This window comes from Taudactylus pleione, unplaced genomic scaffold, assembly GCF_031769625.1.
Source record: "Taudactylus pleione unplaced genomic scaffold, aTauple2 ptg000762l, whole genome shotgun sequence".
Classification (NCBI taxonomy): Eukaryota; Metazoa; Chordata; class Amphibia; order Anura; family Myobatrachidae; genus Taudactylus; species Taudactylus pleione.
In genome coordinates this window covers 1,243,166-1,266,954 of record NW_028285164.1, presented here as the reverse complement: position 1 = coordinate 1,266,954, position 23,789 = coordinate 1,243,166, and the positions used below count along the sequence as shown (strand labels likewise).

Genomic DNA, 23,789 nt, shown 5'->3' with positions numbered 1-23,789 from the left:
ACAAATTGCAGAAATGTAATAAACAAATAGAGGTGATAACATGAAGAAAAGAGGATGGTATTATAATATAGTCAGTAAGCAATCCTGCAACACCTGTGCCCACGAGGAGTTAGGGACAGAGGGGTCAATTTACTAAGCCTTGGATGGTGATAAGGAGCTGATTGGTTGGCACTTAACTTTTTCAAATATTGCCAATGACATTGCAGTTAGGAGCTGATTGGCTGGTACTTTATCTGTGTTCACTTTATCCAAGGCTTGGTAAATAGACCCCAAAGAAGGGAGTGACAGCCGCGCAGGGGCCTAAGGGGAACCCATAGGTAATGTAACTTTTGGTATCTTCATGTGTCAAATGGGACACGTTCCTGTCTGCAAGGGCCATCATCTTATGGGGTCTGTAAAAAAAAAAAACAGATTGTGGTTCTTTGAGGCCACGTTATCCATGAAACAGTTCAACTCTGGTTTAAAGAAACAAGTTGTAAGCCTGGGAATTGCACACGAGGGGGGAGATAAGGTGAGCGACAATGCAAACGGCTTCCTTACCCAGTCCAGCGCGTGCGCCTACTACTGAGGAGGAAACCGGAAAGCTGTAAAGGCTACTGGCCGCAGGAACAGAACCAATGTACCATCAGGCGTAGTGCTGGCAGTCTTTGTATAGGAGATAGCCTGTCTGAGCTGGAGGTCAGAGTGTGCTCCCCCTTCTGGCTGCTGAAGGAACTGATCAGTGTTTTTTGCAGAATGTTTTACAAGTGAATTAATAGAAGTTCCTGTAGGTGAGGATGGTGCATTTACATCTTCCTGTGTACTGGGGCTGGCAGAGCAGATGTTAGCGGATGGGGAGGTGTGAAATGAGACACTGGGATGAAAGGGGATTGGGGGGTGGGGTGGGGGACAAATGGTGTCTGAGGTTTGGGGAGGGGGTGCAGGTGCAAACAGGATGATCCTAATGGGAATGCAGCTGCAGCCTCTGGGTCAGTGCTCGGTGTCCTATGGCTTTCTAGGTGTGGAGCTACAACTATATGTATAAGGCTGCCTGGGAATGCTGGTACTTGTAGTTCCAGAGCAGCTGGGGAGCGAACTGATTTAGTCAGTGAAACATAGTCGTCAGAGGTGTCTGAGCAACTGGTCTGAAGGCAGCATCCTCCTCTACAGCCAGTGGTTCCCAAACTGCTCCTCACGGTACCCTAACAGGCCAGATTTTAATGATATCCTTGGTCGAATCAGATTGACTAAGGTACGAATTAAGCCACATGTGCTCAATGCATGGGTATCCCTAAACCCTGGCCTGTTTGTGTGCGCACGCCTTAAGGACCACTGCTTGTGAAACTTGTCACCTTCTTGCAAGAATGCGATAGACATATATAGTATTCATGCACACGCATAGAAACACACACGAAACATTGTTTAATGCAAACATGGTCTGTACAGCAGAGAAAGGAGGAATCGTACACCGGGTGATAGAAGAGTTGGACTTTGCTGTTCTCGGTACCTGGAACACGTTCAACAAAGCTAACCCCCATCAATCCTACGTTTCCACCAATGCAGTGACTATGGGTCCTTTAATGGCGCTGTGTCCCAATTGTGCGTCCTCTCTGTCCTATTCTTCAGTCCTTCTCTGTTACTGGTGTCTAATAGATGTAACTGTCCCATTACTTCACTGTGGTGGACATTGTGTTATAATATGTAACATGACTCTTGAAAACAAAGCTCTCCCCACCCCGCTCTTCCAGATTGAGTTCAATATTCACTGTGTCTTAGGCACGGGTAGCGTTAACAGCAGACTGTGCCCGATGCCAACAGGCCAGGCAGCTCTGGTGTACATCTATAAAAGGGTGAAGTTAATATTGGGGATCGTACTGTGGGACAATGATGGGCAGACTCTTCTCCATGGTCTGTGCGATCGCTGCTCATTCAGCACGCAATCGGTGATCTGCACAAGATAAATGCTGATCTAGAAGGAGTTCTCTTCTGCCAGGTCCTGGTCAAGGCTCTCTTGGCGCAGTCTCTGCAGAGCATCGCTCTCACATCCAGCCTCCCCCTGTGTACAGACGTTGAAGTTGGGCGCCTGAGAATGGCAGCCCTAGTTTGGGCCCGGAGTTGGAGAGGAAGTGTTGAAAGCGGAGGTCGGAATTCTTGGCGTAACCTCGGACACCCCCTTCCTCCTCGCGGCCAGTCGGGGTAAGAGCGCAGGGTCCGGGGCCGTAATCGCCTGCACAACCTACGTCCTGGCTGTAAAGCCTGTAATCGGCTTGGCTGTCGTAGAGCTGAGTGGCTTCTTGGGGCACCTGAAATGGTGGAGGGAAGCGTTGTAGGGTGGGTGGGCGACGGGGCCCGGTGCCCTGCGATACAGCTGGTTCAGGTGCGCTGGTGACAGAGAAAATAACAGGCTCATTTCATCTATACACAAACAGAATTATACAGCAATATCATACATGGGGTATACAGCACTGACAGCCCATACACGGATACTCACCACCTGTACATCGAGTCATCTCTGGCAGATTGCATCTCGGGGTAGGGCTGGCTCTCGTCCTGCAGGTAAGGCTCTGTACTTTGGGGGTTCATCTCTATGTTAGGCCCTTGGTCCTGAGTTGCTGTCATCGGGAGAGTTGATGGCTCAGTGGCTTCAGTGGAGGGGAGTGTTGGGTCTGGGGGTGTTATGGGGTGGAAAGAACAGTCCGGACTTGGCAGAGGGATACCCAGACCCCCTCCTAGATCCAGAGTGGAATCACAGGGTCCCGAATACAGGGGTCTCTTACATTCCGCTAGGAGAGGGGATTACAAAGTGGGAGAGAGGAACAATTAACATGTACTAAAATATCCACAATGTACATAGATGGGCTTAGGTAACCTTTGGATCACCAGCTAATGAGGAAATACATTAAGTCACTCGTAAACTCAATTGGAGATGGGAGGAGGGATTGAAATTGGGGTATGTTTTCCCTCTGCTGCTAGTTTTGGATTATTTCCCAGTAATGTTAAAAGACAGGAATTATTCTACTATACATACATACACCTCTCTGCAGTCATTGTCATGGATAGCGCAGTGATAATGACACCACCACTTAGACGATGCCATGGGAAAAAAAAAGCACCCCACCCCCCTCAAAAGAATGAAGGTGGGCATATTGGCAGAGAGGACTGGCACCTAGTATCACCTACGTGGAGGGAAGGTCTCTTGGTCGTCTTCTACATTGATCAGTTTCCTCTTCACCCGGGTGGGGCGATCTCTGTGAGAAGAACAGAGATATACTGTCACAATTATATCAATAAATAACAGCGTATAAAACAGTGGTGGCGCTCAGAACTCAGCGTCTGGGCTTATTTGTGGCACGAGTCAAAATGGAGTGGTGTGGCTTGCTTGATAAATGGGCAGAAATCGTACAGACTCGCCTGGTGCACAGTGACTGATGAGACCTGAGATGCAAAGGGATCAGCCACCCCCAAAGGGCGCCACAGACATAAATGTATAAATGGCGCACACTAACCTCTTATTCTTCAGCCCGTCCTCCCGGAAACCTTTTGCAAATGGGTTTGTTTGGATCTTCAGTTGTGTTATCTGCAAAAAAGAAAATAAAACTATAAAAATATGGAGGCCTCATCCATGAGACCCTGCACATTTCTGTAAGCTGCCTGCTCTCTACAGCTGTGTACAATGGCTACAAGAGGTCCCTGCTGCGGCCTACGCAGCCAAATTTCCCCGCTGCCTTTTAGTGATGCTGCAATAGTCTGAAATAATCACCCCCCCAAGCCCTGGTACAGCTGGGGGGGGATATTTTCCCTGTTCCTCCTACCTTCTCGTTCTGGTAGGCTGTGACAGTCAGGAACATGGTCTCTGGGAAGGTGAAGGACGAGCAGCCCCCCCATCGACGACTGAACACGTCCTGGGCTCGGACGATGTGGAAACGAGGCTGGTATCGGTGCATGGAGTGCAGGATAATCTGCGGAAAGAGAGTGTAGGTCAGCTCAGGGTAGTGCCAGAACGTTCCCTCACAAGTGTGGCGGCCATCTTGTCACCACACCAACCTCCTCCCATGATGTTACTGGCGTCGGCCACACTGGTTCGTGGATAGGAGCATCAAGATCCGTTACAGTTGGAAATGTTAAACTATAGACAAGTCGGTGACTTTATAAAAACGCCTGTGAGCAGGCCTTTATATAATCAGTTATTTTGTTGCCAATGGAGACAACAACATGCTGATCTCTGGACGTATCCGTAGCGCAGCAGCGACGTATAAAAAGATTAATCTGTATTCTGTAAAAGTTGCAGGAGTGTGTGAATAAGCCAATAGGTAACCTGAAGGTAAATTATAATGTCCTGTTGCAGCAATTCTATACATAGGCAACTGTGAGCACATTTATCATTAATCTCACTCTTAAATAAGTGAACATTTATACATCCCAATAGCAAGCAGAGCAGCAGTGTCGAAATATCTGTGGCTCCGCCATTCAGGTTATGGTTGCGCCCAAGGGCGGCTGCAGCGCAGTCCGAAATTCAAATAGGGGAGCCACACCAACTGCCACTCCAAACATCGCCGGCTGGGACTCACTGGCAGTTGGTGTGGCTCCCCTATTTGGATTTTGGACTGTCCTGCAGCCCCATCTGTGGAACCGCCACTGGTTGAGCCCCTGGCGCTGTGCTCCAGGATTTAGAATGTCATATTGCCGACACGCTTGTGTTGGAGGCAGTCGCCCAGTCAACTGCTACCGACTCATCCTACAACACAGCATTTTGTAAAGTGAACCGAAACAAAAAGATAGTCCATTTATATTTTGTTTTGGCTTTTTTGGTTTGACCGACCCAAACTTCGCATCTGTCAGGTAATTATTGCCCCCCCCCCATGGCTTACATGTCCCATCTGGTCCAGGGTGTTGTTGGTGAGCTTGATCTTGTGGAAGGAAATTGGCTGCTTCATCCAGTGGGATCCCGGGGCGGGAGAATCCGGGTGGATGTATACTCTCTCAGGCAGGCGCGGCTCTGCTCTCCCACTGGGCTCCCAGTGGTCTTCCTGCCACTTGTAGCGGGAGTTGTCCACTGGGACGATGTCAGCCAGGAGGACATACTTCCCGTCCGGCTCCAGCCCAGTCACGCTGATCTTACACTGAGGGAACATCCTCCTGGAAGGGACACAAATGAGAGAGCGAGGGGGGTTATCATGGACATGCTCCTGAGTGCAAATGCAGTATTTTCTCCCACCCCCATCCCAAACAGCTAACGCCATCCCAAGGCTCTTAAACAGTCTCTAAGTGATGCTTATGTAGGCAAAAAAGCTGAAAAGACAAAGCACAGGATGTCAGTTATACTTACTGTGACATAGCGGACTGTGCACTTGCACCAATTTCTATAGGGCATCTATATAAGACTACAAAAGAGGGTGACAGTACTCTTTTTCTCAAGCTTTGGCTGCCTAAAGTGTTGCAAGATTAAAGTGACAGAGGGGGAGATGTACTAAGCTCTTAAAAGTGATAAGGTGCCAGCCTATCAGCACCTAACTGCCATCTCACAGGCTGTGTTTGAAAGATGACAGTTGGGAGCTGATTGGCTGGTGGTTTATCACTCTTCACTTTATCACTTTTCAGAGCTTAGTACATCTGGCCCAGGGTAAGAGGTTGGCCGATATAAAGGTGGCCGCTTTTAGCACAGAGAGATAGGACGTATGGCATGCCCGAAGGAGTCAATATATTGGATTTATCACAAAAAGTGTAATTTACCAATGTACAAATATACAACCCAGCTCCGCATACAGTATGTCATTGTGCCTAGACCTACACCTATAATTGTGTAATACTGTATGCACCCATTATAATAGGAAGTGCATGAGTGCCCACGTCATGATAGCGCTGTCTGCAAGGTGCAACGTTTGCGTGTTCTGAAGGAGTGACCTCGGGTGGACCGGGACCAGTGGAAGCTCAAGAGGAGGGGCTGGAGCGCAGTCCAAAATTTAAACAAGGGAGCCACACCAACTGCCAGTGAGTCCCGGCCGGCGGTGTGTTTCGCAGCGTTTAGGGTGGCAGTTGGTGTGGCTCAGCTATTTGAATTAATGACAGTGCTGTAGTCGCCACTGTTACCCTCAGTGGATGGTGTTTGAATGACTCAGGAGTAATCTAATGCTGACACCTACTCGTAGTAACCACATTCTAATGCACAAAGGGGACTCATGTCCTGGCTGCCTATAACTCTGCTGCTGACTGAATGGGGAAGTGGATACTTCTAATTGGACTCGCAACACCACAAAAGAGGCAGATCCCTATTTTTCTGGAGGCAGATCTGAAATGAGGAGTGTGGGTATGCGGCTATGTATGTGCTAAGCGGGCCAATGGGAGAATTAGCGCATCCCCGCCGCCACCTTTAGGAGCTGGGCATAAAGTACTCAAAAAGTGCCCAGAGAAATGACGTATTTTCCGCTCACATGCATCTAAAGATGTCAGCAGCGTATGCGTCTTATTAGCAATACGGCATGAACACTGCGCACGTATACCGGCCTTGTAGCAGGTGGGATTGGTACGCCTCCTAAGAGGCTGATCCGCATGACACCTCATTTACGAGAACCCACGATTACTGCACTTCATGTGCGCAGGGCCCTTCCCACCCGTCTCTTTGGTCGTAAGGTTTGGTAAGTGGCAAGTGCGTGCGCGTCTTCAATTGCGTGCGTTTGCTTTCTGAGTGTGCGCACAGAAAAATTGCGCACGGTACGCTATGGAAACTAGCGCATCACTCACTCTTGGTGTCCTTATAAAAATCCTATAAATGATACATCGTAATCCAGGTTACCTATAAAATCCAGGTCCTGATTTTCAATAAAAAGGGTGGGGCTTATGGGAAAATGGGTGTGCCTATAGGTAAATATGGGTGTGGCTCACACAGATTAGGGCGGAGTTTGTGTGCAAGGCCTTATTTTATCCCAATTTTGTTACTTGAGGGAGGTATGTATGATAATAATGAATAAAGCTGGCCGCACGCAGATCAGATCTGACATTCGCCCATCGGGCAGCAGGCTCCATTGCCAGTGCATAGATGTAGGGAGCCATCTTGAAGCTGAGGGGCGGCATCACGTGGTATCAGCACATAACTGTACACACGGGCGTCAGTCATCGGGCAAATGAATTTAGCAGCCCAAATATCACCCAAACAGTTGTAATCAGAATTGTGTGACACATGGAGGTATTAGGCCAATCACTGATGATTCTTGTTTTTTTCCAGTCATATCTATTCTACGGCCCTAACTGTGTGGAGTTTGTATGTTCTCTCCGTGCTCGCGTGGGTTTCCTCCGGAAATAAATAGTATGTATTAACTCTTAGGTGGATTTTTATACTTATGACCCTTTGGCAGCTTAATTAATTATTTTTGGTCATAGAGCATTTCTGTGCTGTAGTCCACGGCAACCAATCAGATATCAGCCTTTATCAGTTTGTTGTAGGCAGATTAGTGAAAGCTGAAATGTGGTTGGTTGCTGTATGATACGGGATGTAGTTAAATTAACGACCATTGGGATGACGGATGACAAAATCCCGGCGCTACGCGGACAGGACGCCGGCGCCGGAATCCCGACATGAGGAGAGATGCCGACGCCGGGATCCCATCAGTGGTCGGCACTCCGATGGTAAGTACAGCTGGCGCCCTTAGCTGCTTGCGCGCGGGGGGTGGTGTTTGGTTTAGGCACCCCTGGGGGGTTTAGCATTAAGCTGCGGCAGGGGGGCGGTTAGGGTTAGGCACTAAGGGGGAGGGTTAGGTTTGGGCACTAACGGGGAGAGTTAGGGTGCAGGACAGGAGGGTTAGGGGGTGAATGGGGAAAGGTTAGGGTACATACATGTCCCCTGATCTCAGCATTGGGATGCCTCTTTTCAAGTGCCGGACTCCCATCCCCAACCAGTATGACACACCATTGCTGATTGGTTACATGTCTTACACTTCTATCTTTTTGTTAAACCATTGAGAAGTAATACAAGATACTCTCTTTTTCCGGCCTTGTGTTGTTATGTAACGACACTTGCACTTCCCATTCACAGCGACCAGTGTGCTCTCTAGCTGTTGTTTAACTACAAATCCCAGCATGCAGTGTCTGCCACAAGTTGCCCCATACTTTCATACAGATTACTTTTGTTGGTGATTATTTTATTTCTAACATTGTGCTCGGATGATTGCACTTCCATTTATCTTTTGCTTCTGTCTTAAACTTCAAGCATACGCGCCACAGCTACCTGGCAGAGGCAGCCATTTTGTGGTCTGAAAGATTATTGCAAGTTGTCTATTCATTAAGCAGCACCAGTGACATTACAGAGATCCCTCTCCCTGTAGGACCTCCGCCATCTTCTCACCTCCCGGATTTAGTGATGATCATTTCTGTCCCTATGGCGTGGAATTGTTTCCAGAGGTCCTTGTTTTCCAGCACCATCTTGACATTCCCGGGAAGTCGTGGTGCTTCACACATGGACTGCGGCTGCCCAAACCCCAGAGCAGGACCAGGGGGCAATGAGAGAGGTGTGAGGGGGGCTGCTCCCAGGATCCTCTGGGAAGGATCGAGTGTTGTAAACAGGCCATCATACCGCTGACTGGGGGCAACTTCCAATTCTGCAACAAGGAGACAGATCAGAAAATAGCAGCTTTGTATCTAGTGTAAAAATCACATCTGTGGGAATGCTAGTGGGCATCATATTTATATGTGTGCAGGAAACCTGTAAGGCCAGGCCTACGTGTCATCCTGCTAGAGTCGGCTGTTCTCACAGGCCTCAAGTCAGTCACAAGCTGGTCACAAGCTGGTCTGGTTGACAAGTAGGTGCTAAATGGCCGCCATGTCCTGCTAATTGGAACCCTACAGGGAGTTATGGTAACGAGATAGGTGGATTCCCTCCTGTCCCCAAATAAACCTAACACAGACCAGGAATACAGAATGCCACAAACACACCAGAACTTCTGTTCATAAACAGCCCTCGAAAACACAGCTCGCTCTCAGAGTCAGGAGCACCAGAGCCTCAAATATGCAAGAAATAAAAAATACATCAGTACCTCACAGACTCAGGGTACGTCAGTACCTCACAGACTCAGGGTACGTCAGTGCCTCACAGACTCAGGGCACGTCAGTACCTCACAGACTCAGGGCACGTCAGTACCTCACAGACTCAGGGCACGTCTGTACATCACAGACTCAGGGCACGTCTGTACCTCACAGACTCAGGGCACGTCTGTACCTCACAGACTCGGGGCACGTCAGTACCTCACAGACTCGGGCACATTAGTATCTCAGAGACCTACAACCTCACAGACCCAGGGTACATCAGTACCTTACAGACACAGATACACCAAACCTCACAGACAGAAGTACCTCACAGACCCAGGTACACCGGAACCTCACACAACCAGGGTATATCAGGACCTCACAGATACACCCAAACTTCAGACTCAGGGCACAGCACAGATCCAGATATACTAGAACCTCACTAACCCAAGGCACATAAGTACCTCACAGAACCAGGTACATTGGAACCTCACAGACCCAGGGTACACCAGTACCTCAGAGACCCAGATACACCAGAACCTCACAAACCCAAGGCACATCAGTACCTCACAGACTTGGGGGCACATCAGTACCTCACAGACCCAGGGTACATTTGTACCTCAGAGACCGACATATACCAGAACCTCACCAACTCAGAGCACATCATTACTTCACAAACCCAGATACACCAGAACCTCCACAAACCCAGATACATCAGAACCTCACAGACTCAGGCCACATCAGTACTTTACATACATGAATACACCAAACCTCACAGACCGTAGGCACAAAAGTACCTCACAGACCCAGGTACACCGGAACCTCACACAACCAGGGGATATCAGTACCTCACAGACTTGGATACACCAGAACTTCGCAGACTCAGGGCACAGCACGGATCCAGGTACACCAGAACCTCACTAACCCAAGGCACATAAGTACCTCACAGACCCAGATACGTAGGAAACTCACAGACCCAGGGTACATCAGTACCTCACAAACCCAAGGCACATCAGTACCTCACAGACCCAGATACACCAGAAAATCATAGGCCCAAAGCACATGAGTACCTTACAGACCCAGATAAACCAGAACCTCAAAAATCCACGGCACAAAAGTACATCACTGACCCAGGGCACACCAGTACATGACAGACCCAGATGCACCAGAACCTCACTGACCCATATGCACCAGAACCTCACTGACCCAGATCCACCAGTACCTCACAGACCTAGATGCAACAGAACCTTACTGACCCCGATCCACCAGTACCTCACAGACCCAGGTGCACCAGTACTTCACAGACCCAGGGAACATCAGCACGTCAAACATCCAGTTGCACCAGAACCTCACAGAACCAGGGTACATTCGTACCTCGGAGACCGACATACACCAGAACCTCATTGAATGAGTGCACATTATCACTTCACAGACCCAGATACAACAGTACTTCACAGACCCAGGGAACATCAGTACCTCACAGACCCAGATACACCAGAACCTTACAGACCCAGATACACCAGTACCTCACAGACCCAGATACACCAGAACCTCACAGACCCAGATACACCAGAACCTCACAGACCCAGATACACCAGAACCTTACAGAATCAGGGAACATCAGCACATCACAGATCCAGGGAACATCAGTACGTCACAGACCCAGTTGCACCAGAACCGCATAGACCCAGGGAACATTAGCAAGTCACAGACCCAGATACACCTGTACCTCACAGACCCAGGGAACATCAGCAAGTCACAGACCCAGATACACCAGTACCTCACAGACCCAGGGAACATCAGCACGTAACAGACACAGATACACCAGTACCTCACAGACCCAGGGAACATCAGCACGTCACAGACCCAGATACACCAGTACCTCACAGACCCAGGGAACATCAGCACGTCACAGACCCAGATACTCCAGTACCTCACAGACCCAGGGAACATCAGCACGTCACAGACCCAGGGAACATCAGTACGTCACAGACCCAGGGAACATCAGCACGTCACAGACCCAGATACACCAGTACCTCACAGACCCAGGGAACATCAGTACGTCGCAGACCCAATTGCACCAGTACATCACAGACCCAGGGAACATCAGTAGGTCACAGACCCAGATACACCAGTACCTCACAGACCCAGGGAACATCAGCACGTCACAGACCCAGGGAACATCAGTACGTCACAGACCCAGGGAACATCAGTACGTCACAGACCCAGTTGCACCAGTACATCACAGACCCAGGGAACATCAGCACGTCACAGACCCAGATACACCAGTACCTCAGACCCAGGGAACATCAGCACGTTACAGACCCAGATACACCAGTACCTCACAGGCCCAGGGTACATCAGTACCTCACAAACCCAAGGCACATCAGTACCTCACAGACTTGGGGGCACATCAGTACCTCACAGACCGACATATACCAGAACCTCACCAACTCAGAGCACATCATTACTTCACAAACTCAGATACACCAGAACCTCCACAGACCCAGATACATCAGAACCTCACAGACTCAGGCCACATCAGTACTTTACAGACATGAATACACCAAACCTCACAGACCCAGGTACACCAAAACCTCACACAACAAGGGGATATCAGTACCTCACAGACTTGGATACACCAGAACTTCACAGACTCAGGGCACAGCACGGATCCAGATACACCAGAACATCACTAACCCAAGGCACATAAGTACCTCACAGACCCAGGTACATAGGAAACTCAGACCCAGGGTACATCAGTACCTCAGAGACCCATATACACCAGAACCTCACAAACCCAAGGCACATCAGTACCTCACAGACTCAGATACACCAGAAAATCATGGGCCCAAAGCACATGAGTACCTTTCAGACTCAGATGCACCAGAACCTCAGTGACCCATATGCACCAGAACCTTACTGACCCTGATCCACCAGTACCTCACAGACCCAGGTTCCCCAGTACTTCACAGACCCAGGGAACATCAGCACGTCACAGATCCAGTTGCACAGAACCACGGTACATTAGTACCTCGGAGACCAACATACACCAGAACCTCATTGACTGAGGGCACATTATCACTTCACAGACCCAGATACAACAGTATTCACAGACCCAGGGAACATCAGCACGTCACAGACCCAGGTACACCAGAACCTCACAGACCCAGATACACCAGAAACTTACAGACCCAGATACACCAGAACCTTACAGAATCAGGGAACATCAGTACATCACAAACCCAGGGAACATCAGTACGTCACAGACCCAGTTGCACCAGAACCTCACAGACCCAGGGAACATCAGCACGTCACAGACCCAGATACACCAGTACCTCACAGACCCAGGGAACATCAGCACGTCACAGACCCAGATACTCCAGTACCTCACAGACCCAGGGAACATCAGCACGTCACAGACCCAGATAATCCAGTACCTCACAGACCCAGGGAACATCAGCACGTCACAGACCCAGATACACCAGTACCTCACAGACCCAGGGAACATCAGTACGTCACAGACCCAGTTGCACCAGTACATCACAGACCCAGGGAACATCAGTAGGTCACAGACCCAGATACACCAGTACCTCACAGACCCAGGGAACATCAGCACGTCACAGACCCAGGGAACATCAGTACGTCACAGACCCAGGGAACATCAGTACGTCACAGACCCAGTTGCACCAGTACATCACAGACCCAGGGAACATCAGCACGTCACAGACCCAGATACACCAGTAGCTCAGACCCAGGGAACATCAGCACGTTACAGACCCAGATACACCAGTACTTCACAGGCCCAGGGTACATCAGTACCTCACAAACCCAAGGCACATCAGTACCTCACAGACTTGGGGGCACATCAGTACCTCACAGACCCAGGGTACATTAGTACCTCACAGACCGACATATACCAGAACCTCACCAACTCAGAGCACATCATTACTTCACAAACCAAGATACACCAGAACCTCACAGACTCAGGCCACATCAGTACTTTACAGACATGAATACACCAAACCTCACAGACCCAGGTACACCAAAACCTCACACAACAAGGGGATATCAGTACCTCACAGATTTGGATACACCAGAACTTCACAGACTCAGGGCACAGCACGGATCCAGATACACCAGAACATCACTAACCCAAGGCACATAAGTACCTCACAGACCCAGGTACATAGGAAACTCACAGACCCAGGGTACATCAGTACCTCAGAGACCCATATACACCAGAACCTCACAAACCCAAGGCACATCAGTACCTCACAGACTCAGATACACCAGAAAATCATGGGCCCAAAGCACATGAGTACCTTTCAGACCCAGATACACCAGAACCTCAAAAATCCAAGGCACAAAAGTACCTCACAGACCCAGGGCACACCAGTACATGACAGACCCAGATGCACCAGAACCTCAGTGACCCATATGCACCAGAACCTTACTGACCCCGATCCACCAGTACCTCACAGACCCAGGTTCCCCAGTACTTCACAGACCCAGGGAACATCAGCACGTCACAGATCCAGTTGCACAGAACCTCACAGAACCACGGTACATTAGTACCTCGGAGACCAACATACACCAGAACCTCATTGACTGAGGGCACATTATCACTTCACAGACAAAGATACAACAGTATTCACAGACCCAGGGAACATCAGCACGTCACAGACCCAGGTACACCAGAACCTCACAGACCCAGATACACCAGTACCTCACAGACCCAGATACACCAGAAACTTACAGACCCAGATACACCAGAACCTTACAGAATCAGGGAACATCAGTACGTCACAGACCCAGTTGCACCAGAACATCACAGACCCAGGGAACATCAGTACGTCACAGACCCAGATACACCAGTACCTCACAGACCCAGGGAACATCAGCACGTCACAGACCCAGATACACCAGTACCTCACAGACCCAGGGAACATCAGCACGTAACAGACACAGATACACCAGTACCTCACAGACCCAGGGAACATCAGCACGTCACAGACCCAGATACACCAGTACCTCACAGACCCAGGGAACATCAGTACCTCACAGACCCAGTTGCACCAGTACCTCACAGACCCAGGGAACATCAGTACGTCACAGACCCAGATACACCAGTACCTCACAGACCAAGGGAACATCAGCACGTCACAGACCCAGATACACCAGTACCTCAGAGACACACACTATTAAACATCAGCACCTCAGTGATACACACTATTATACATCAGCATATCAGAGATACACACTATTATACATCAGTACCTCCGAGATACACACTATTATACATCAGCACCGCAGAGATACACACTATTATCCATCAGTACCTCCGAGATACACACTATTATACATCAGGACCTCAGTGATACACACTATTATACATCAGCACCTCAGAGACACACAGTATTATACAACAGCTCCTCAGTGATACACACTATTATACATCAGCACCTCAGAGATACACACTATTATACATCAGTACCTCCGAGATACACACTATTATACATCAGCATCTCAGTGATACACACTATTATACATCAGCACCTCAGAGATACACACTATTATACATCAGCTCCTCAGTGATACACACTATTATACATCAGCACCTCAGAGATACACACTATTATACATCAGCATCTCAGAGATACACACTATTATACATCAGCACCTCAGTGATACACACTACTATACATCAGCATCTCAGTGATACACACTATTATACATCAGTACCTCAGTGATACACACTATTATACATCAGCATCTCAGAGAGACACACCATTATACATCAGCTCCTCAGTGATACACACTATTATACATCAGCACCTCAGAGATACACACTATTATACATCAGCACCTCAGTGAAACACACTATTATACATCAGCACCTCATTGTACATAAGCACCTCAGAGGTACACACTATTATACATCAGCATCTCAGAGATACACACTATTATACACCAGCACCTCAGAGATACACAGTATTATACATCAGCACCTCAGTGATACACACTATTATACATCAGCACTTCAGTGATACACACTATTATACATCTGCACCTCAGAGATACACACTATTATACATCAGCACTTCAGTGATACACACTATTATACATCTGCACCTCAGAGATACACGCTATTATACATCAGCACCTCAGAGATACACGCTATTATACACCAGCACCTCAGAGATAAACCCTGTTATACATCAGCACCTCAGTGATACACGCTATTATACATCAGCATCTCAGAGATACACGCTATTATACATCATCACCTCAGAGATACACACTATTATACATCAGCATCTCAGTGATACACACTATTATACACCAGCACCTCAGAGATACACACTATTATACATCAGCATCTCAGTGATACACACTATTATACACCAGCACCTCAGAGATACACACTATTATACACCAGCACCTCAGTGATACACACTATTATACACCAGCACCTCAAAGATACACACTATTATACATCAGCACCTCAGAGATACACACTATTATACATCATCACCTCAGAGATACACGCTATTATACATCAGCACATCAGTGATACACGCTATTATACATCAGCACCTCAGAGATACACGCTATTATACATCAGCATCTCAGAGATACACACCATTATACACCAGCACCTCAGAGATACACACTATTAAGGTGCCCACACACATACCGACTTTTCATCCAATTTGGCCGATTTCGACGAATTGTGACGACAGATCATGTAAAAAATGGCCAAATCGTGAGTTTCTACTCTTGATCACGATGCCGATGCGCGTCCCCGCTCGTCGTACCTCGCATCTTCAGATCTGCCGTGCTGTAGGGCAGATTAGCCAATCTGGGATACAATGCACTGGCTGCACGATAAATCTTAAATCAGATTGGACATTTTTAACTCCAAATCGTGACCACGACTGCCTGGGGAGAGTTCAGGGAGAGTGTGTGGGCACCTTTACACATCAGCACCTCAGTGATACACACTATTATACATCAGCTCAGTGATACACACTATTATACATCAGCACCTCAGTGATACACACTATTACACATCAGCACCTCAGTGGTACACACTATTATACAACAGCACCTCAGTGATACACACTATTATACAACAGCACCTCAGAGATACAAACTATTATACAACAGCACCTCAGAGATACACACTATTATACAACAGCACCTCAGAGATACAAACTATTATACAACAGCACCTCAGAGATACACACTATTATACATCAGCTCAGTGATACACACTATTATACATCAGCACCTCAAAGGGTAGGACTTGTCAACAGTCAGATTGTCGACATGGTCATTAAGCCTACAATCAACTTGTAGACGTGCATTTAGGTCGACATGTTTAAAATGTCAACATATTCGGAATGCCGACATTTGACATGTCACCAAAATTAAATATTTTTTTTTAATTTTGATTTTTTAGGGTTAGGCTAAAAAAACAAAGCAAAAAAAAACATGTCGTCATTCTGAACGTGACTATGGGGTCTATGTACTAAGGAGTGATAAGAGACAGAGTGAAAAGTGATAAGGTGCCAGCCAATCAGCTCCCTACTATCATCTCACAGGCTGTGTTTGAAAAATGACAGCTGGGAGCTGATTGGCTGGCACCTTATCACTTTCTTATCACTTTTCACTCTATCTCCTAACACTGGTTAGTAAATAGACCACTCTATGTTAAATGTCATTCTGAACGTGTCGACATTTTAACAGTCGAACTTAACATCAGGACCTTACAGAGATACACGCTATTATACATCAGCACCTCAGAGATACACACTATTATACATCAGCACCTCAGAGATACACAGTATTAATCATCAGCACCTCAGAGATACACGCTATTGTACATCAGCACCTCAGTGATACACACTATTATACATCAGCATCTCAGAGATACACACTATTATACATCAACACCTCAGAGATACACACGCTATTATACATCAGCACCTCAGAGATACACACTATTATACATCAGCACCTCTTAGATACACACGCTATTATACATCAGCACCTCAGAGATACACACTATTATACATCAGCATCTCAGAGAGACACACCATTATACATCAGCTCCTCAGTGATACACACTATTATACATCAGCACCTCAGAGATACACACTATTATACATCAGCATCTCAGAGATACACACTATTATACACCAGCACCTCAGAGATACACAGTATTATACATCAGCACCTCAGTGATACACACTATTATACATCAGCACTTCAGTGATACACACTATTATACACCAGCACCTCAGAGATAAACCCTGTTATACATCAGCACCTCAGTGATACACGCTATTATACATCAGCATCTCAGAGATACACGCTATTATACATCATCGCCTCAGAGATACACACTATTATACATCAGCATCTCAGTGATACACACTATTATACACCAGCACCTCAGAGATACACACTATTATACATCAGCATCTCAGTGATACACACTATTATACACCAGCACCTCAGAGATACACACTATTATACACCAGCACCTCAGTGATACACACTATTATACACCAGCACCTCAAAGATACACACTATTATACATCAGCACCTCAGAGATACACACTATTATACATCATCACCTCAGAGATACACGCTATTATACATCAGTACATCAGTGATACACGCTATTATACATCATCACCTCAGAGATACACGCTATTATACATCAGCACATCAGTGATACACGCTATTATACATCAGCACCTCAGAGATACACGCTATTATACATCAGCATCTCAGAGATACACACCATTATACACCAGCACCTCAGAGATACACACTATTAAGGTGCCCACACACATACCGACTTTTCATCCAATTTGGCCGATTTCGACGAATCGTGACGACAGATCATGTAAAAAATGGCCAAATCGTGAGTTTCTACTCTTGATCACGATGCCGATGCGCGTCCCCGCTCGTCGTACCTCGCATCTTCAGATCTGCCGTGCTGTAGGGCAGATTAGCCAATCTGGGATACAATGCACTGGCTGCACGATAAATCTTAAGTCAGATTGGACATTTTTAACTCCAAATCGTGACCACGACTGCCTGGGGAGAGTTCAGGGAGAGTGTGTGGGCACCTTTACACATCAGCACCTCAGTGATACACACTATTATACATCAGCTCAGTGATACACACTATTATACATCAGCACCTCAGTGATACACACTATTACACATCAGCACCTCAGTGGTACACACTATTATACAACAGCACCTCAGTGATACACACTATTATACAACAGCACCTCAGAGATACAAACTATTATACAACAGCACCTCAGAGATACACACTATTATACAACAGCACCTCAGAGATACACACTATTATACATCAGCTCAGTGATACACACTATTATACATCAGCACCTCAAAGGGTAGGACTTGTCAACAGTCAGATTGTCGACATGGTCATTAAGCCTACAATCAACTTGTAGACGTGCATTTAGGTCGACATGTTTAAAATGTCAACATATTCGGAATGCCGACATTTGACATGTCACCAAAATTAAATATTTTTTTTTAATTTTGATTTTTTAGGGTTAGGCTAAAAAAACAAAGCAAAAAAAAACATGTCGTCATTCTGAACGTGACTATGGGGTCTATGTACTAAGGAGTGATAAGAGACAGAGTGAAAAGTGATAAGGTGCCAGCCAATCAGCTCCCTACTATCATCTCACAGGCTGTGTTTGAAAAATGACAGCTGGGAGCTGATTGGCTGGCACCTTATCACTTTCTTATCACTTTTCACTCTATCTCCTAACACTGGTTAGTAAATAGACCACTCTATGTTAAATGTCATTCTGAACGTGTCGACATTTTAACAGTCGAACTTAACATCAGGACCTTACAGAGATACACGCTATTATACATCAGCACCTCAGAGATACACACTATTATACATCAGCACCTCAGAGATACACACTATTATACATCAGCACCTCAGAGATACACAGTATTAATCATCAGCACCTCAGAGATACACGCTATTGTACATCAGCACCTCAGTGATACACACTATTATACATCAGCATCTCAGAGATACACACTATTATACATCAACACCTCAGAGATACACACGCTATTATACATCAGCATCTCAGAGATACACACTATTATACATCAGCACCTCAGAGATACACACTATTATACATCAGCACCTCAGTGATACACACTATTATACATCAGCACCTCAGAGATACACACTATTATACATCAGCACCTCAGAGATACACACGCTATTATACATCAGCACCTCAGAGATACATTACACACTATTATACATCAGCACCTCAGAGATACACACTATTATACAGCAGCACCTCAGTGATACACACTATTATACATCAGCATCTCAGTGATACATACTATTATACATCAGCACCTCAGAGACACACGCTATTATACACCAGAACCTCAGAGACACACACTATTATACATCAAAACCTCAGAGATACACAGTATTATATACCAGGACCTTACAGTTATAGACACTATTATACACCAGGACCCTACAGAGAGAGCACATACGTCTGTCAGAATATTACAGGCCAACACATTGAGAATCTCAGTGACTCCAAAGACATTTGACAACACATTTGCAGATCCATGTATTGGGCAGGACTTCCAAATACATGAACCCAGCCCAAAAATATAAATAAATATATATATATATATATATATATATATATACATATAATGCATACAACTGGCAGGTACAAATGGCCTTAATATATACAGAATCCCAGTCAACCTGACTCCGTCCCTATAATTATAGAATAGTCTCACACACACCAGGACCAAGCAGCCACCTACAGCTGTGTAGAGAGCCCTGAATTCAGCAACTACCAGAGCTATCACCAACAACTACCAGAGCTATCACCAACAACTACCAGTGCTATCACCAACAACTACCAGTGCTATCACCAACAACTACCAGTGCTATCACCAACAACTACCAGTGCTATCACCAACAACTACCAGTGCTATCGCCAACAACTACCAGAGCTATCGCCAACAACTACCAGTGCTATCACCAACAACTACCAGTGCTATCACCAACAACTACCAGTGCTATTGCCAACAACTACCAGAGCTATCACCAACAACTATCAGTGCTATCGCCAACAACTACCAGTGCTATCGCCAACAACTACCAGAGCTATCGCCAACAACTACCAGAGCTATCGCCAACAACTACCAGAGCTATCGCCAACAACTACCAGAGCTATCACCAACAACTACCAGTGCTATTGCCAACTGATGCTCCAGTTAATAAGGGAAGCCCCATTCAGTGGAAAGGCCCCAAAGTCATACATACCTGAGTACCGGTAGGCCTCATGGTGACCGCTGGCTGCAGGGTAAGTGGGCGGCAGAGCGTGTGTTGGTCTCACCGTGTACGATGGTCCATATTGTTGGAATATATCAGTATGATACATGGCTCTGCGGTGTCAGAGCATCGGCTGCTAGAGGGTCCCAGGCCAACAAAATCTGAGATAACCAAGAACCTTCCCAACTGGTAGCAGCTAGTATGAGGGCAGCACATTGAGTGATCCTTAAAGTCCATCCTATACCTTTTGATGTAAGACCCTCCTGCTAGGTGAGAGGGGAGAGCTGGGGGAGGTCTCTTCACACATTAGGACTGAATTAAACTTTATTAAAGAGTCTTTATGGCTGCTCGGAGCCTCAGTTTGACCAGTTGTCAGGAAATGCAGAATTCAGGGAATGGATATGGGAAAGCAGGAGGGGGGCCGGGAATGGGCGATAAGAGGACAAGACATGTATAATGGACGTGTCATACAAATTATCTGCTCCATATATACATACATACCTTTATACATATCTATATACATCCAAACATATCTATATACATCTATATGTAGCTATATCCATCTACATCTCTCTCTCTATATATATACATTTATATATATACATTTATATATATATATATATATATATCTACTATTTGCAAAATAATGGTACATAATGCATTGATGTATATAGCCATAATTCTGTGCCTGTACAGCCTTACAGCACGTTCGGCCACCCTGCGTCTCTCTGGTTGTTGTGGCACTACATATCCCAGAGAGCCACTGCCGGCTAACACTCTATCAGAGAGACTATTCTAACTCTGTATAAGGTAGGTCTCACGCTTTCTACATGAACAAAAAGTGTACCCCAGTACTGAGATACCCAACCACTACCCCAACTCTGTGCGTACACCCCCCCCCCTCCCAAACAATAACATGGCCTCACAGATGTCCTAAATAACTAGGTGACATCTGGGTGCAGACACCAAACTCCTCTTTGTACTCAATTCACAGGTAGGTGCGAACACTGAGCTGGCCGTGTTTAACCCCTGACTGCCTGCTCTCCTACACACAGTCTGTGCCCAGAAACCCTGGCACGCCGGCAGATTGTTGTAATGGTGACAAACGTGAGGGAGAATTTAGGAGCGTGTCAAACTGTGCACTGACCACTAATTTCCAGGAGAATTTACAGTGTTTAATGTGTTGTCAGAAATGGGGAAAGTGTCTGTATTTATAGATTCCCCAACGCCAGCGATATTTATTTGTGTGCAGGTGGCAGTCCTCGGTTCCTGTCCTGTATGATGCATGTGTTCATAATTATTCAAGGTTATTAAATAGACATAATAAATTGTGCTTTACGTTATGAGTTTTCTTTAGATTACAAACACCTTATATTTCAGCGCATGGTAGCACAGTGGTTAGCAGCGCTGCCTGGCATTGCGGTCACAGGGCCTGATTCAGCTTAGGATAGAATTGCAAAGCAGGGGTCACTTAGCCGGCCGCCGCAGATGAGAGAAAGAGGCCAGGAAATCTCTGCTAGCCAATAGAGATCCTGGCGTCTCCCCCCCCCCTCCCTACGGCGACGACAGACCTCCGACGCTGCTACCTCCCGCCCCAAATGGCAGTGCTTGTGATCACACAGTACCCGTAGTGCATATGCGCAGTACGGGTCGGGCGCCTACACAGATTCTCGACCATCGGGAATCTGCATTCGGCGGTACACTAGCGCGCACTGCTGCATTAAGCCCACAGGACGCTATTTGTAAAGCCTGATTAAGTTAAGAGGTGCAGGGAATGTCGATGCCGCACCGCGCATGCGTTCTGTAACTTATCACCTGAAAAAGCATACCGAAATTGCATTTCTGGGAAGTGACAGGGGGATGACTAGCCAGACGAATGCATGCAAAACAACAGTTGCACTGACTCCAGCGGCCATGTTCAAACGCAGGAATTGCACCTGACATAGGGTAGGTACAAACTCCGACGGTGCGTCTTAATAGGCCGCACCTCAGTGGTAAACCCCTCAGCAGAAAGATGGAGCCGCGGCTGCTGTATCGTCCCTTTTCTAGTCAGGCCTCATGTGTTCTTCATGTTTGTCCGCATTGGGACTGGAAGACTAATTTGGGCTTTTACTTCCGCTAGTTTAAAAAAATAAACACAATAAATATAAATGATTATAAAATTGTGTAATTATTTAAAAATCTGAACTCTTATAAAAGTGCATTACACAAATAATAAGAGATATTGGTGGCTGATTCCGCACTGGACACACTGCCGATGTTGAGTTAAGCGATTTTTTTCAATGGTGCGCTGGTGGTGGTTTTCTAAATACGTACCAGGCGGTGTTACAGCATTTATAGGTACTCAAAGTGGGCGTCTCAGTCCTGGCACAGTCAGACACACGGGCTGCACACCAGGGAAGGGGCTGTGTAGCAACATTTTCATGAGGTCATAGACGCGCGACCGGAAAATGACGCAGCAGAGGCTGCAGCTGCCTCTAACGCACAATCAGGCCCATTGTGACAATACAAGGACCATGGGGACATTTAAAAAAAAATAGGTTTCCCCATAATTCTTGTATAGGAATTAATTGAAGAGGAAATCCCTGTCATTAGCGGGAAGACTCATATTTGCCAGCAGGGGGGATACTTGTCCGTTCATCAGGGGGCCCCTAAATCTTGTATCACATGCGCACACACTGACACTAACCTACCAATGTGTTTTTGGACTGTATGAGGAAGCTGGAACACCCAGAAGAAAACACTGAGAACATACAAACTCCACACAGATAGAATGGAGCTCATGTCCCAGCGCTGTAAGACAGCAATGCCAGCTACTGTGTCACCACGCCACCCGGGCACAGGTAATTCCTGCACCTGATGCTCATCTGCAAGGAGAATTCCCTCGTTCCCCGCTCGTTAGACTCATTTAATGCAATTAGAGCAGTGGTCAGGAAACTTTTTTACCTTTTACCCCAAAAGATATTTAGATACGCCGACGTTACCTCCTTGATTTGAAAGGAAGGTAATCATATAGTAGTGCCCCCATATAATTCCCCTGTAGTAGTGCCCCCATAGTTATGCCCCTGTAGTAGTGCCCTCATAGTTATGCCCCTGTAGTAGTGCCCCCATAGTTATTCCCCTGTAGTAGTGCCCCCATATAATGTCCCTGTAGTGCCGCTTGTACAAAAAAAACCCCCAAAAAACACTTACCTTAATCCCCGCTCCTGCATCCGCCGCCGTCCTGTCCGCTCCTCGGAACTATGGGAGAGACGTCATGACATCTCTCCCATAGTGCGCATGGAGAGAGGCGGAAGCTGGAGTTCAGAAGAGAACTCCAGCCTCCGGCTAACGCGGCGCTGCAGGGAAGGAGCTGGGCATCCGCTCGTAATAACATCTCAGCGGGCGTCCAGCTTACAGC

At 46.8% G+C, this 23,789-nt stretch overlaps 1 protein-coding gene across 1 annotated transcript; it reads right to left on the bottom strand.

Moving 5' to 3' along the window:
* Window positions 1-2,018: 2,018 nt before the first annotated feature.
* On the bottom strand, window positions 2,019-20,498 carry LOC148476884 (T-box transcription factor TBX6-like). Its single transcript, XM_088457496.1, has 8 exons — window positions 20,381-20,498; window positions 8,315-8,567; window positions 4,848-5,115; window positions 3,792-3,938; window positions 3,486-3,556; window positions 3,160-3,227; window positions 2,471-2,762; window positions 2,019-2,361 (listed from the first exon to the last, which is right to left on the bottom strand). Exons 1-8 carry the CDS (start codon window positions 20,496-20,498, stop codon window positions 2,019-2,021), a joined length of 1,560 nt encoding a protein of 519 aa, XP_088313622.1.
* Between the last annotated feature and the right edge of the window lie 3,291 nt (window positions 20,499-23,789).